Below are 16417 nucleotides of genomic sequence, written 5' to 3'. Positions count from 1 at the left end.
AAAAAAAAAAAAAAAGAAAATTTGCTGGAGAAATAAAAGTACAATTTAGCTCAGAGAATGTCATTATAATAGAGTTGACAAATGAGTCTTGTAAGAAAAAAGCAAACCATGGATACTATTCAGCGTGTCCAGTAAGAGATGACAAATGGGATGGGAAGGAGAGTCTGTGAAGCCACACTTTCCAAAAACTCCTGCTACCAGTGCAGCCCACTTTGTACAGTCAATTGAAAGAGTGTGCTATCAGCAAGTATGCGGAACAGGAATATCTAGGTGCCAAAATTCAAGTTTGTGCTTAGCATATGAAAAATTAATGTACTATGAATTATGAAAACAATAACATTAAGAAACCAAGTTATCACTATGTTCTAATACACACTCTCCTATATCTTGCTTTGTCTTCCTGAAGGCAATGCTCTCTCAAGGCATCCAGCTTCCTGTATAAGAAAAAGTGTAGGCTGGCAGTGGTGGCGCACGTCTTTAAACCCGGCACTAGGGAGGCAGAGACAAGTGGATCTCTGTGAGTTCAAGGTCAGCCTGGTCTACAAAGCGAGTTACAGGACAGCCAGGGCTGTTACATAGAGAAATACTGTCTCAAAAAGTAAAAACAAAACGCTTGGCTCTATGGAAATAATTTAAACATATGTTTCAGATTTGAATCTATTCCAGGGCAGTGCAGTGTTAATAGTGAGTGAATGTCCAGTCACACAAATGCTCTGGGAATACAGCCCCTCATAGTCTTTCAGTTTCACAGTGGTGTACAGGTGATATGAACTCAGTGTAAACCACACACTGAGACCTTATCTGTTCCACAGCTCATTACTCCTGAGATGCTGGGCAGCAACAGTGAGCCTCAGCTCCCAACATCTGATACCCTATAATGCCCTACTAGTAAACTAAGAAAGTTCTGAATGTTAAGTGTATCAAATGCATTTTAATAGCTTCAACTTACAATAGGGTTATAACACATATTGTCATAGCCCCATCCTAAGTGGACGTGCATCTACATACCCAAAATAAATAAAAGTAGAATTTTTTTCTGTTGTTTTGTTTTTGTTTTTTGAGACAGGGTTTCTCTGTGTAACAGCCCTGGCTGTCCTGGAACTCACTCTGTACACTAGACTGGCCTTGAATTCCGAGATCTGCCTGCCTTTGCCTCCCGACTACTAGGATTGAAAGTGTGCACCACTACTGCCTAGCCTGAAAAATATTTTTAAATTGGGTATAGTGATGCAAGGCTGAACTCTCAACACTCAGGAATCTCAGAAGGGAGGACATGGAGTTTGAAGCTAACCTGGGATTAACAGCAATGTCCTGTCTCAAAACAAAACAAAACAAAACAAAACAAAAAACCCCAAGACATTCTCTACCCAAGTTCAGAATAGCAATAGTCTACAAAAGTGGGACCAACTTAGAATCCTTCAACAGATAAATGAATAAATATCAATACTTGTATGTAGAATTATCATTCATCTTCAAAAAGGAAAATTTTGAGACATACTACAAAATGGATGAATCTTTAAGATATTTTGATGAGGCTGGTCAGTGGTGGCACACACCTTTAATCCCAGAACTTGAGAGGCAGAGGCAGGAGAATCTCTACTAGTTTGAGGCCAGCCTGGTCTACAGAGCAAATTCCAGGAAAACCAAAGCTACACAGAGAAACCACATCTTAGAAAAACAAACAAACAAACAAATAATCAAATAAAAAGTGATGAGAGTCTTTAATCCCAGCACTTGGGAGGCAGAACCACAACTTGAGAAACTATTTCAAACAATAATGATGATAATGATGATTATAAGCAACTCCTTTGTCCAAGAGCCAATTCAAATACAATTTTAAATAATGAAAAATATTTTTAAAATAAAAATATTCAAATATTTTATGTATCTTGTATTTGAAGATTTTAATTATGTATACATCTTCACGTGGCTTTGTATATATGAGTGCAGGTGCCTATGGAGGTCAATAAAGAGCACTGGGTCCCCTGGTGCTAGAGTTACCGGCATTTATAGATCAACTCTCAGTCAGGCCCCAAAGCATAAATTTATACAAATTATTTAGTTCTTATAGTCTTAGTTGCTATTCTCATTTAAAAGACTAATTTTGAAAATATTTACCGTGTGTGTGTGTGTTTAGAAGCCAGAGGTTGATGTCAAATATCTTCCTCAATCTCTTTCTTCCTCAATGTTTGAGGGGCTGAAGCTGGAGCTCACAGCCTCAGCTAAGCTGCCTAGCCACCAAGCCCTAGAGATCCTGTCTCCATTTCCCAGTATGAGGACTACAGGCACATACTGGGCGTTTTATATGGGTACTGAGCTTGCATAGCAAGCACGGTACTGATTGAACCATGTCCCCAGCTCTTGTGCGTGTGTGTTTGCTTTTTGAGAGAGGGTCTCATACAGCCCAGACTGGCCTTGCAATCAGAACCAACTACCTCCATATCTCAAGCGCTGAGATTATAGGTGTGTAGTGCCATACAGGCTAAAATATTTCATCCTTTACATGTTAGTCATGTTTTAATTTTTACAATACCCAGTTTCTGGCCCAAACTATTATGGCTTCCGTCTAGGATGAGAGAGAAACTGAGAATATAACCCATTGATGGCCATGTCAGATGACCAAATGAACCAGAACCAGTCCACTCCACTCAAAAGAACATTTACCAAGGGTCCATTATAATCAAAAACTGCTCAGAGGAGAAAATACTGAAATGCATTAAAAGCAGCCATACAACCCAATTTGGCCTTTCCACTCTAACATCTGGATTACGTTCCCTTTCTTCAGGTAGAATGAACTAATAACCCAGAGCAGTCCCAACGCCACCAGCAGCATACAAGGGTACATCTCTCCATCAATCTTTTCCTTGTCTACCACACCTGATAGGAGAGAAATACCAGAAGAATCCCCTAAAAGAGAAATATAGCAAAACAACAGCAACAGAAACAACACACACACAAACGCATGCATGCACGTTGGGGGGCTTTTTGCTAAGAATGTAGATAGACAGAAGACAGGTAGTAGATAGATAGGCTTCTCCATCAGTCTGCCACTTATCAATTGTGCCTCAGTTTCTCCATCTATAAAATGACAAAATCTATCTTATAAGGTAAGTCTGAGAATTAAATGAATTAATGTCTGGAAAGTCCTTAAAGCAGTGCCTGGTCATAGTAACTGTTCATTTTAAAATGAAGTTAAGGACAGCTACAATTTGCTATCATCATGATTTTGACTTTAAAAATGTAACTTTGGGGGCTGGAGAGAAGGCTCAGAGGGTGAAGCTCTTTCAGCATGAGCATGAAGACCAGGACTGGAGTGTGGCTCTTCAGTCCTACATACAAGCCACACAGTCAGGAGGCAGAAGCGGAAGATCCCTGGGCATGCTGACTATCCATGCTAGTCAGCCACGGAGAAACCCTGCCTCAGGAAATAAAGTGGAGAATGATCAAGGAAAACCCCCAACCTTTGTCCTCCATAGGCACATATTCACAACACATGCAAACACACACACAAACACACAAACACCACACACATACACACAGAAAGGAAAGAAATGATTTTGAAAAGAAGGCAAAGTTTATTTTGAGCCAATTCAGCATGTGAGTCAAGAAAAAAAAAATCCGAAGCCGGGCGGTGGTGGCGCACGCCTTCAATCCCAGCACTTGGGAGGCAGAGGCAGGCGGATCTCTGTGAGTTCGAGACCAGCCTGGTCTACAAGAGCTAGTTCCAGGACAGGCTCCAAAGCCACAGAGAAACCCTGTCTCGAAAAACCAAAAAAGAAAGAAAAAAAAAATCCGTAACACAGAACTTGATAGGTAAATATGGATGGATGAATATTAAGTATATTTAAATACATAGTAAAAATGAATTAAATGAAAAGGCCTAAAATGAACATTTTCTACAAAAGAGGGAGATTATAATATCACACTAAAAGTAACAGAGGGTGAGAGTCTAGATAGAATTAACTACCATCGGACCCAACAGTTTGTCTTTGAGGAATTAGGATGTAAAAATGTTCTAGGCAAGGAAAATGAGTGCTTCAAAGGAGGACAAATACAAGAAGATTCTGATGATCATTTTGTTAACCTGATTGCATTTTTTTTAGTTCCTGGCTTTACTATAAAAACTATTTATGAAACTGTTAGTCATACTATTTAAAGAGGCCAAATCTAATGATTTTATTTATTTATTTATTTAGAAATAGAGTCTTACTATGTAGCTCTGACTGTCCTGGAGATCACTATGTAGACCATGTAGACCAGGCTGGCCTTGAACTTAGAGACTGACTGCCTCTGCCTCCTGAGTGCTAGGGTTAAAAACTTGCAGCTTCCCCTGCCCTGCCCCCAGCCCATAAACGGGCAGAAAAGTCAGAAAAGGGCACCAGAACTCTTGGACTTGGAGCTGTAAATGACTGTGAGCCACCATGCAGATTTTGGGAACTGAACCCAGGTCCTCTGCAAGAGCAGTCAGTGTTCTTAACCATCAAGCCAGCTCTGGTATAGAATATTATTTTAAGGTGTGTTACTTTTATGTTTTGGAACACTTTGTTTAATCAAGCAAAGATGTGCTTGGTTAAATAAAATTCACCTGTGGTCTGGAGGCTGCATGAGCATGTAGCTGACAGGAAGTAGTAGGGAGGAGCCAGGTTGAGAAGGGTTTATAAAGAGGAAAGAGAAAAAGAACTTCTTGGGAGATGGGAGGAGGCAAGCTAGGTGAGCTGTTTACTATTCAGACTCTCTGGGAGGCACAATTCTACCTCCACCCTTGAATCTTTAATTCTTTTTTTCTTTTGGTTTTTCGAGAAAGGGTTTCTCTGTGGCTTTGGAGCCTGTCCTGGAACTAGCTCTTGTAGACCAGGCTGGCCTCAAACTCACAGAGATCCACCTGCCTCTGCCTCCTGAGTGCTGCGATTAAAGGGTGTGCGCCACTACCGCACCGTGAATCTTGAACAGAGATTTAGTAAATTCTCTTAGTAGTTTTGAAAGAGTAGGTACCATAGGGGCAAGAATTTCTTCGGGCTGAGGCTCTTGCATCCTAGCCTGCTGGTAGCGGCAGAGCTGCAGTTGCTGACTAGGACAGCTGTGGTTTAAAAGGCAGACAATTAAAAGAGAGGATACCACATCTCTCCAGCACCTCACAACTAATTTTTAGAAGAAGTTAAGTATTTTTATTAAAATTTTACCTGAGCCTCAGATGATAAGTTTGTTTTGAAGGGACTGGAATTTGGTAACTCTTCAGTTAGTCTTTTTGTTGTGACCTACGCGAATGTGGTCGAGGTCGTCTTGCCTTTCAGCACTAAGAGCTGAACTGGCTTTGAGAGGGTGTTCACAATGCTGTTAATAGGTGCTTAGTAAATAGTGACTATATTGCTTAGCATTTTGTATCCTTCACCCTACTGGAGAAGTTAGGCAATCGCACAGCAGTTTTTATGAAATTCTCATTCCCAGAGAAGACAGCTCATCTTTAACAATACAACTCTACTTATGCAGCAGCACTGCAGAGTGTGCAAAGACTCTCACTCACTTCAGGTCATGTATTCGAAGCCATCACAAGCACTGCTCAGCTAACCTTTTGGCTAAGAGCAAGTGTAGAAGCTGTCAGAAGATTTTGTTTTTACTATTCTCAAAATTTCAGAAACTTTATAGTCATCTCAAATTATCCTTGTTAAATGCTGACAAAACAAAATGCAAACAACACGATGTGCCAAATGACAGGGGCTCTTATTTGTGCTGCTCTTTCTGCTCTTCAGTGCTGGGCTGGAGCTGGGGCCCAGTGCACTAGGCAAGAACTGCATCACTAAGCCACGGCCCCACACCCTCCTTCTCTTAATGGTTCCTTCTACATACTTGCCTTGAACTCTTGCAGACAAGTATTAATTTACAAGTTCACAAGTAAAGTTTTATTTGTTTGTTTTGGGTTTTGGTTTCTTGAGACAGGGTTTCTCTGTGTAGCCCTGGAACTCAGTCTGTAGACCAGGCTGATTTCAAACTCACAGAGATCCGCCTCTGCTTCCCCATGCTGGGATGAAAGGTATGCGCCATTCATACCCAGCTGAAAATAAAAGGTTTTGTTTACTTGTTTGTTTGTGTTTTAAGACTGGGTTTCTCTTTTAAGCTTTTTGGAGCCTGTCCTGGAATTCGCTCTGTAGACCAGGCTGGCCTCGAACTTACAGAGATCCACCTGCCTGCTGAGTGCTGGGATTAAAGGTGTGCACCACCACTGCCCAGCTCGAAAATAAAATATTTTTAATAACACCCCAAATCAGTAATTTAACAAATACTATTTCTGCAAAGATTGAAAAGTATTAACAACTTGTAACATTTTCTAACGAGGAATTTATAAGTGGTTCTCATCTCTCTAGGAGTTTTAATGAATATTGCTTAGAACTCCAAGTATATTTTCCAATTTAAAAACTTCCATGTTATATTCACCTGTTCCTGCAGGTTAAGGAATATAGCGCTCAAGCCACCGCGTCTAATAGTTTCATAAGAATATGCCTCCAAAACTCCAAATTGGAAAGCTAAGGGTACGTGTCTACACTTTCCTGCACAGTCTAAAATTTAACCCCCAAGAAGCTTTTTTAAAGGTTTATTTATTTCAATATGTATGAATATTTTGCCTGCATGTATGTGTATGTACCATATGCATGCTTGGTGCCTGTGGAGGTCAGAAGAGGGTGTTGGATTCTCTGGAAATGGAGTTACAAATGTTTGTGAATCACCATGTGGGTTCTAGGAATTGAACCTAAGTACCCTTCAAGAGCAGCCAATGCTCTTAACTGCTGAGACCTGAATCTAGACACACAAGAAGCTTTTGAGTCTTTAATGTTTTAAGTAAAGGAAAGTATGCTGTGGTATTATCCTCTTGTACACTGTAAAGATTTGTCACTTTTTTTTCCCTTCGGTTTTTCGATATAGGGTTTCGCTGTAGCTTTAGAGCCTGTCCTGGAACTACCCCCTGTAGACCAGGCTGACCTGGAGCTCACAGAGATCCACCTGTCTCTGCCTCCCAAGTGCTAGGATTAAAGGCATGTGCCACGGCTGCCCAGCAAGATTTGTCACTTGTATTGGTTTAATAAAATGCTGATTGGCAAGTAGCCAGGCAGAAAGTATAAACAGGGTGACCAGACTAGAAGAATTCTGGGAAGAGGAAAGGCAGAGAGGCAGTCACCAGCCAGATGCAGAGGAAACAAGATGAGAATGCCTTACTGAGAAAAGGTACCAAACCATGTGGCTAAACATAGACAAGAATTATGGGTTAATGTAAGTTGTAAGAGCTAGTTAATAATAAGCCTGAGCTAAGAGGCCAAACAGTTTATGATATAAGTGTCTGTGTGTTTCCCTGGGACTGAATGGCTACAGAACTGGGCAGAAAAGAAATTTCCATCTACAAAAGTATTTAGCCTGGCAGTGGTGGTGCATGCCTTTAGTCCCAGCACTTGGGAGGCAGAGGCAGGCAGATCTCTGTGAGTTGAAGGCCAGCCTGGCCTATATAGTGAGTTCCAGGGCAGCCAGTACTATATAGAGAGATAGATACAGTCTCAATATGTGTGTGTGTGTGTGTGTGTGTGTGAAGACAGAGAATCTGTGTCTGTCTATCTACTTACACATATGCATACATAGAATGCAGCTAAAATAACTTAGCTAGAAATGCCTTGTTTGTTAAAATAAATTAATACATTCAATGGATAAGAATAAATTCATTCATATTTATTAATAAAGTCAGAATATAATCTAATTGTTAAAGGTAACTATTGCTAAAGAGTAAATAAATCATATCTTTAAAAGAAAAAAATATTGGATTAAATTCATCAGTAACAAAAAAACCTACTTTTCTAGTGTATTTAAGATTGATAACTTATGAACATAAATTTAGCCATCATCTACTTTTTTTTTTTTTTGGCTTTTTTGATACAGGGTTTCTCTGTGTAACAGTCCTGGTTGTCCTGGAACTAACTCTTGTAGAGCAGCCTGGCCTCAAACTCACAGAGATCCACCTGTCTCTGCCTCCCGAGTGCTGGAATTAAAGGCGTGCGCCACCACCACCCAGTGCCATCTTCTACTTTTAAAGATTGCACTTTTTTTTTCAAAGAAGTAGTTGCAAATCAGGAAAAATATTAGAGTCTAATCATTTTCTATATAAGACTAAATTTTAAATTTTTTTTTTTTTGGTTTTTCGAGACAGGGTTTCTCTGTGGCTTTGGAGCCTGTCCTGGAACTAGCTCTGTAGATCAGGCTGGTCTCGAACTCCCAGAGATCCGCCTGCCTCTGCCTCCCGAGTGCTGGGATTAAAGGCGTGTACCACCATCGCCCGGCAATTTTAAAAATTTTTAAGGGGCAAAAATGGTATTCTGGTTTCTCTTCAGACCATATAAATCTTTCAGCTTTTACTAATAGGCAAGACAATGAAAACATTAAGTCATATTTACTCTCCTTTTCATTCTCAGCTCTATCACCAGAGGAGTAGTAGCTCTAAACATCCATATTGGATTCCACTTGGTCAATTGGTTAAAGTAGAGCAATCCCTTTGATATTTATATCAGGCAAAATGCAACGAGTCAGCAGAAGATCCAGACATTTCCCAGTTAACAGTCAGAGAACAGTATTACAAACACACCAGTCACCACATTTACACTTTTAAATGTCAACTTATTTAATTCCTTTTCTAGCTTATATTCCTTTTTCTTATTTTGCTAAGTTTTCCCTGGGAGAATGGCCTAGAAAACGCCTTTAAGAGATTTTCTCGATCTGCAAAACTGACAAAAATCAAAGCTCCTAGAGTCTTATCATGAAGGAGAGAAATGTCCCCTTCCTTTTCTGCCTGGTCTTTTCTGAAAGCGTTGACCCTTGTCTTGTGTCTACTGCCTTACTGTGCAGGCTTGTCCAACCCATGGCCACAGACCACACACAGCCAAGGCTAACTAGGAATGGTACCCACACAAAATTATAAACTTACTTAAAACATTGAGAATTTTTCTAATTGTTTGTATGTAAATTGAGGGTGTGGTTATTGAGGGTGAATTTTGTCTCAATGTCAAAACACTGAACTACATATGAGGAAACACACCACTGCTTCAGCGTGTCTATAAAATAAGATATAATTTGAATGAAATAATTCTATCCTGCAAAAAGTTATTTGAAAATACTAAAATTGTTTCCAAGAGGCAAAAGCAATGGTAACTACTGGAAGGATTGCCTGCTGTCTTGGGATCTACCAGCCTGTCCTCACTGTCCTTGGCTGGAGTCACAGCTACACAGTCAGTTTGCCTGTTACTCCTCAGTTCTTAAGTCGGCTGCGGTGAATAGTGCAGGGCTCTACTCTTCATCACACTTTAAGGATTTAATTTTCAGACTATGTGTTCTTTTTCCGTTTTGGTTTTTTGAGACAGAGTTTCTTTGTGTAACAGTCCTAGCTGTCCTGGGACTAGCTCTGTAGACCAAGCTGGCCTCGAACTCACAGAGATTCGCCTGTCTCTGCCTCCCGAGTGCTGGGATTAAAGGTATGCGCCACCACTACCCAGCTAAGAGTATGTGTTCTTATTAAACTTCATTACTGAAATACTAAAATGATTTAATTATGAGGTAATCTCAGTTGTGAAATAAAAAACATATCTTAAAGACAAACTTAATGAAACATGACAACAATGGAAGAAAGGAAGTAAGATTCCAGGGCATTGAATCTCTATGTGTTTGGTATATCTTGGTGTTTTGTCTATATGTGTCGGATTCCCTGGAACTAGAGTCCCAGACAGTTGTGAGCTGTCATGTGGGTGCTGGGAATTGAACCTGAGTCCTCTAGAAAGTAGTCAGTGTTTTTAACCTCTGAGCCATCTCTCCAGCCTCCCAGGGCACTGAATCTTAATCTCAGAATTAGAATACACTTTGTGGATATAGAATTTTCATTTTACTGAAAATATACACTTTTAAATGGTAACAGATTCTCAAAATCCTTAAGAACTGATGAAACTTTATATACATACCATATATGTAACATTTATTTCTTTAATTAGGAGCATGTAGGGGTAAGATATGTACATGAGTGCAGGTGCTAGTGAAGCCAGAGGCACTGGACCCCTGAGCTGAAGTTAAGACAGTTGTGAGCCTCCTGACACGTAAGCCAGGGTTCTCTGCAAGAACAGTATACTCTCTTAACCACTGGACCAGCTCTCCAGTCCCTAAGCATTTTATATCGTTTAAAAATATGCCTGGTTCCAAAGTCCCAATGAGGAACAGAAGGAGGGAGAAGATGAGCAAGGAAGTCAGGACCAAGAGGGGTGCACCCACCCACGGAGACAGTGGGGCTGATCTATTGGGAGCTCACCAAGGCCAGCTGGATTGTGACTGGAAAAGCAGGGGATAAACCCGGACTCTCTGAATATGGCGGACAATGAGGGTTGCTGAGAAGCCAAGGACAATGGCACTGGGTTTTGATCCTACTTCTTGTTCTGGCTTTGTGGGGGCCTAGCCAGTTTGGATGTTCACCTTCCTAGACCAGGATGGAGGGGGGAGGACTTTGGACTTTCCACAGGGCAGGGAACCCTGACTGCTCTTCAGACTTGAGAGGGAGGGGGAGAGGAGTGGGGGGAGGGCGGGAGGAGTGGGAGGCTGGGAGGAGGCGGAAATTTTTTTTCTCAAAAAAAAAAAACAGTCTAAAAAAAAATATGCCTGGTTAAGAAGTCATGACATTTTTAAAATGCATATTCCTATTTGTTAAGCACACAAAGACTGAAATATTACAAAAATATAAATGTTCTTATAAGCTACCTTTATAGAAGCCAGTGAACTTGAATGTTTCCTACCTGTTGGGTAGTAGGCTTGGGAGTACTGCGCCGAGGGTGTGTAGTTACTGTATTTTTGGGAGGAGCTGACCATTGTTTGAGGACCTTGTTGAACATGTACAGATGTGGCGCTGGGCTGCAGCGTGTAAGTAACCTCAGTTGGAAATCTCTGCAGTACAGGAAATGGAACCCCTTTATCTGAAAAAGTGGGAGATGTCTCCACTTGTCCAGGGTGCATTCCAAGGGAGTTCTGCCATGTTCTAGGAGGAATCGGGGTTCGATCTAAACCTTTCAGAGGGAACGTGCTGTGGTTGTGGGATGAAGTTGATACGTAGGAATAAGGAGACAAATTATCTCGCCGGAATGACCGGTGAAATTGTCCTACAGCCACTGGTCCTGCATAAAAGAGGAAGAACACATTTACAAACTTTACAATACACTCTCAGACAGTAAACCAAAGGTCAAAAATATGCAGCTGCTCACCTATCAGCTATTTTTAAACACAATAGAACTTTAAATTTAGCAAAAAGAAATTCAGAATACAGTGCTGAAAGAATAACCAACTCTTGATGATTCTCAACATGACTGACATAAAAGTTAAAGTGGCCAACCTCTAATGTTTAAATTAAATCAAAACTATAAGTTTTCTTTCAAGACCTTTAGGAGCTTTAATAAGTAGGAAAGTATCACTCTACTATACACATAAAAGAAATGTTCAGAATAAATAAGAATTCATAACATGAGCCACAAAGACTTTTATATTTCTTTATTGCAAAGATTAACTATTTACTTATTGTTTGGGCATGCCTGCCACAGCATGTGTGTGGCTGTCAGGACAATTTTCAGGAATTGCTTCTCCCCTCTACCAAGTGGGTTATGGGAGATCCAATTCATCAAGTATCTTTACTCACTGAGCCAGCACACTGGTCCCTCAATTTATTCATTTTATATTTAAGTAGTAAATTGTTGGAGAGAGTCTTGCTATGTTGTTCTAACCTGGGCTGATTACTCACTACATAGCCCAAGTTTAAGCAATTTTCCTGCCTCAGCCAACTGACTGGTAGGATCAAGGCATGTGCCACCACACTCCGCTTAACAATGCCAACAAAAATCAGGCTTGAAAACTTTCACCTAGGTTTTTTCATCTTTTCAAGTAAGCAATCATCTTTCCTGATTTTCTCTCTTTTCAGGCCTGGGATCAAAGCTTTTGCATATGACTTCCATATGCTAGGCAAGCACTTGACCCACTGGGCTAGAGTGCAAGCCCTGCATTTTTCTTTTTCCTCAGTCTCCAACAGAGACCTTTCCAGTGGCCTTCACACCCTTACTGGCTCGTGCACATAGGAAGCACTGATTAAAACTTCAGGCATCTAGTCTCAGAGACTCCAACATGAGCATCTGTTTTTCCTAATCTAATTAGGTAGAAAGAAAATTGAGAGGAAAAGGACAAAAGTTTGTAGTGAGAAGATGATAGCTATAAATACTATAGATTTATAGATTGGAATTCTTGAATATAAAAAACTAATTTATTCAGAAGGAGACTATTACCTATTGACTATATACATGGTTCACGATTTCCTTCCAGCATGCTTCCTTAAACTAATCTTAATAAGCAATCTACTTTATTGAGCTAATCTTTATTAAAGAGAGACAAAATTTATGTGTGACTTCAGTGCTAAGTTACATGTTGAAAGATGTTACTCAAATATCTACCCATTCAAATAAATTATAAACCATTCAACACATCTCCCATTCTATTTCCATGGCAACTAATTTCCTTAGCAAATAAAGCATTAACACCAAGAGTAAACAAATAAATGCATGAATACTAACAACACAAATTCTGAAACCTGAGAAATCAAGCACACTATCTAATAAGGAATAAAAAAAAATCCTGGTTTAGAAGACGGAAAGTATTCAAGTGACAATTCTGGTTTCCCCAGGAAATCGGTACTTTTCACAACAGGTGTTTCTGAGCATCCCAACTACCCCTCTCCTACTTGCTTTCTCCTTGGAGGTTTCACATGCCAAAACTATGTTACACACAGTTCATTAAACCTCCTGGACTTTTCAGGGATAGGCTGTTCAATCTCTAGTTAGGTTCCAAAAATGTAGTTTAAATCTGAATTTAAAAATAAATTCTGGCCAGGAGGCGATGGCACATACCTTTAATCCCCAGAGGGCATGCCGAGTTCTGTGAGTTGGAGGCCAGCCTAGTCTACAGAGCTAGTTCCAGGACAGTCAAAGCTATAGAAAAACCCTGCCTTGAAAAAAAAAAAAAAAAAGGTTCTGCTTCCCTGCTGATAAACTCTGAGTGTTGGGTAATTACCTATTTTAGATGCTGGTAATATAACAATATTGTCAGGATTAGGTCATTCCTCACTATTGAGTTGTTGATGGGTTCCGGGGAAAGGAGAGTCAGTTTTCTTTAAGGGTGTGTGACCCCAATGGGTCAGTAATACTCCAGTGGATGGCCCCACACCCTGAGTGAGTCCATGAGCAGTAGGAACTAGACTCAGTTAAAAATATGGAAGAGGGGCCATGAAGCTGGCAGGGCTGAATTTGGAAAGAGTTAGAGGGAGGAGTGAGGGATGCATATGATCAAAATACAAAACGATGAAAAATTCTAAGTATTAATAAAAATAGCCTCCAAAACTGTGAGGGGGGAGTCATTACTTCAACTTGTTTCTTAAAGAATGGAAACACTGTTAGTTCATTTTTATTCTTTTAAAAACAATTAGCTAATAGGGCTCTCTCTAACCAAGTCATCATAAGTCATCGTATTTGTGTCTTCAGAACATCTTCAAGGTATATTTGAATTCAGAATTCTGAAAATGTGGGGCACAATGGATTTTGACTTTCAAGATTCTATTCCTTTTATGGAAATGAAACCAAACTAGCCATTTCCATTAAAGAATCCCAAAATCTGCCTATTGAGAGCTTGTTGTGTTCACACAAGAGCATCTACTTCCCAGACTTTAAACTCCATTTGACCAGTAGTATATATTATAAATCGCCAGTGAAAATAACATAAATGGACTATAGAAAGAGAAAAAACAGAGTCTCCACACTTTTTATCAGGTATATTCTTGACTTAGTGGATCTAAATTAGAAGACTAGGCCCTTAAGTAGACCATTCTACAATTAAGGAAGATTTGGAAGGCAGGAAGCAGCAGCCATATAACTAGGACAAGTACAAGTAGAATAAAAACTAGTGTGAGAAGCCTAGCAGGGTGGCACATGCCTGTAATCCCAGCTTTTGGGAGGCTGAGTCAGGAAGATTTCAAAGTCAGGTCCAACCTAGACTACACACCAAGACCTTGTGTTCGAAAATTAAAATGGAAAAAAAAAGGTGAGAAAAAATAGAAGTGCCAAGAACCTTGGCACATAGAAGGAAACAAATTGCGACAGCATTCTTGGAACAACAAAAGAATTACATTCCACGGCAGCCAATAACACAACTGCCTGCTGCACTAAGTATAGGCAATGGCTAGCATCCTTTTGTACACAACAGCAGGAAGAAATAGGAGATACCTGAAAACACATTCACATACTGCCACGCTGAAAAAGCATGAATTTTTCAACAAATAATCTTTAAAATGCTTAAACAAACTCGCCACTGGCCTTATGAATAATAAAACTGACAATAAAACAACACAAAAGGGCTCACTTGATAAAAGTAAAAGAGAACAGACTCATAACAATCTGTCCTTTGACTCTACACACATGCCAGACATCAAGAGCATACATGTGCAAGTAAATATGTGCAATTTTAAACAACGAAAAGAATACAGCTGGTTTAAGATAGACGAGGGGAAAAGATTAAAGAGAATGTCCTGAGATGGTTATTTCCCTGTCTTCTTCCCTTAAGTCCTCTAGAAATAAGACTTAAAAAACAAAACAAAATGAACAACAACTCGAGCTGGAGTTCCCAAGAAACATATTCCCTAGAACTGTCTCTGCTGTCCTTCTCCCCAGCTGAATCAAGGCTCACCACACAGAGGCAGCTCACTTTTCCTTTAGAATTCCTTTAGAACATTCCCATGCCACTGTTACTTTCTCAGCTTGTCACTAGAACTCTAAACTAGTTCCTCATCTTCTAAACTCCACAGACAGAAAACCTAGGCTCTTCTCTTCCGAATTCCAAATGCAGAATTGCTTCAGTACTGGGCCTAGTTGAAAGGAACCATAGTGTTACTTGTACATTTAAATTGTCCCATGTTTCAAAAATATCCCAGACTTCTTTATATTTAACCATGCTAACTGTCTGAAAATGGTTCTATTACTCTTCTATCTGAAGGTGAGAAAAAAAAAGAATCCCAAATCCCCATTAGTGTATCCTGTTGCTTCCTTGGTGCGGCTGTCTATTGTGGCCGCCATACAGAGCAAGGAAAAAAGGCCACCCTCACGTGTGCAGACAGAAAGGCAGCTCCAATCAAGTCCATCAAAGAACTATGACCAAAAGTTTCTGAATTTTTTAACTAAATATTCAGTCCCTCCCATCCTGAATAACAAGGAGTAATGAAAAATCAATAAACTATGATTGTGTGCTTTCTAAAGTTCTTTTAAACTAAGCTTGACATCTAGCTTTTGGGTTTTTTTTGTCTTTTTTTTTTTTTTTTTTTTTTTTTTTTTTTTTCATCTTGAACCCAAATATCTGTCTCTGGGTTTTTATTATTCGTGTTATAGGTCCTAGATAGATGCCAGACTTTGTTGCTTTGGGTTTTTTTTCTGTTTTTTAAATTAATTATTATTATTTTATGCATGTGGGTGTTTTGTCTTCTTGTTTATCTGTTTAACATGCATGTTTGGGGCCCAGAGAGGCCAGAAATAGATGTCATATTCCTTGAGATTGGGGTAACAGGTTGTTGTCTGACCCAACATAGGTGCTAAGAGTCCAACCCAGGTTCTCTAGATGAGTAGCCAGTGCTATTAACCACTGAACCATCTCTCTAGCACCTATCTTTTTTCTAAAGCTTCCATTTTGTTATATACCTTTGTTGTACAGGGGTAGCATGATCCAACTTTTATTTTATTATACATAGTCTCAGAGGTCTGACAGCATCTATACTGAAAGCATCTGTAGACTGTACTCAAAAAGAGCTAGTAGAGAGTGATTAGCATGCACAAAGCCCCTTGTTTGATTTCCAGCACTGCATAGACAGCCTGCCATGATAGTATATGCTCAGAATCCCAGTACTCATGAGATGGAAGAATGAGGATTAAAAGATCATCTTCAGCTACAAAGTAAGTGGCCAGCCTATGTTAGAGTTTCTGTCTTTTAAAAAGAGGTATCTGAAGACCTATACCAAGCTTCTCAAGCATTAAACAAGTATCCCTCCCCTTACTCTGAGAGCCTAAGATTCCTGTCTTAGTTAGGATTAATATTGCTGTGATGAAACACCAAGACCAAAAGCAACTTAAGAAGGAAAGCACTTATTTGGCTTAAATAGCATAAGTCACAGTCCACTGAGGGAAGCCAAGGCAGGAACTCAAACTGGGTGGGAACCTGGAGACAGGAGTTAAGGCAGACGCCACAGAGGAGTGTTACTTTCTGGCTTGATCTTCCTTGGTGTGGGAGGTCCTTCTGTCTATGTATTGTTTTTATTGGTTAATGAATAAAGAATTGCTTTGAGCCTATG

At 39.9% G+C, this 16417-nt stretch overlaps 1 protein-coding gene across 1 annotated transcript in view; it reads right to left on the bottom strand.

Annotated features, from left to right (window-relative positions):
- The window catches only part of Hsf5 (heat shock transcription factor 5), a 45723-nt gene that overhangs the window by 27955 nt on the left and 1351 nt on the right, over positions 1 to 16417 (bottom strand). Inside the window, exon 2 of the mRNA XM_005350488.2 lies at positions 10797 to 11171. Coding sequence (XP_005350545.1) covers positions 10797 to 11171 — 375 coding nt within the window. The remainder of the gene's footprint in view (positions 1 to 10796; positions 11172 to 16417) is intronic.

The sequence above is a fragment of the Microtus ochrogaster genome, chromosome 7, assembly GCF_000317375.1.
Source record: "Microtus ochrogaster isolate Prairie Vole_2 chromosome 7, MicOch1.0, whole genome shotgun sequence".
NCBI lineage: Eukaryota > Metazoa > Chordata > Mammalia > Rodentia > Cricetidae > Microtus > Microtus ochrogaster.
Note: the sequence above shows the minus strand (reverse complement) of the source record. Positions and strands in the feature narration are given on the sequence as shown.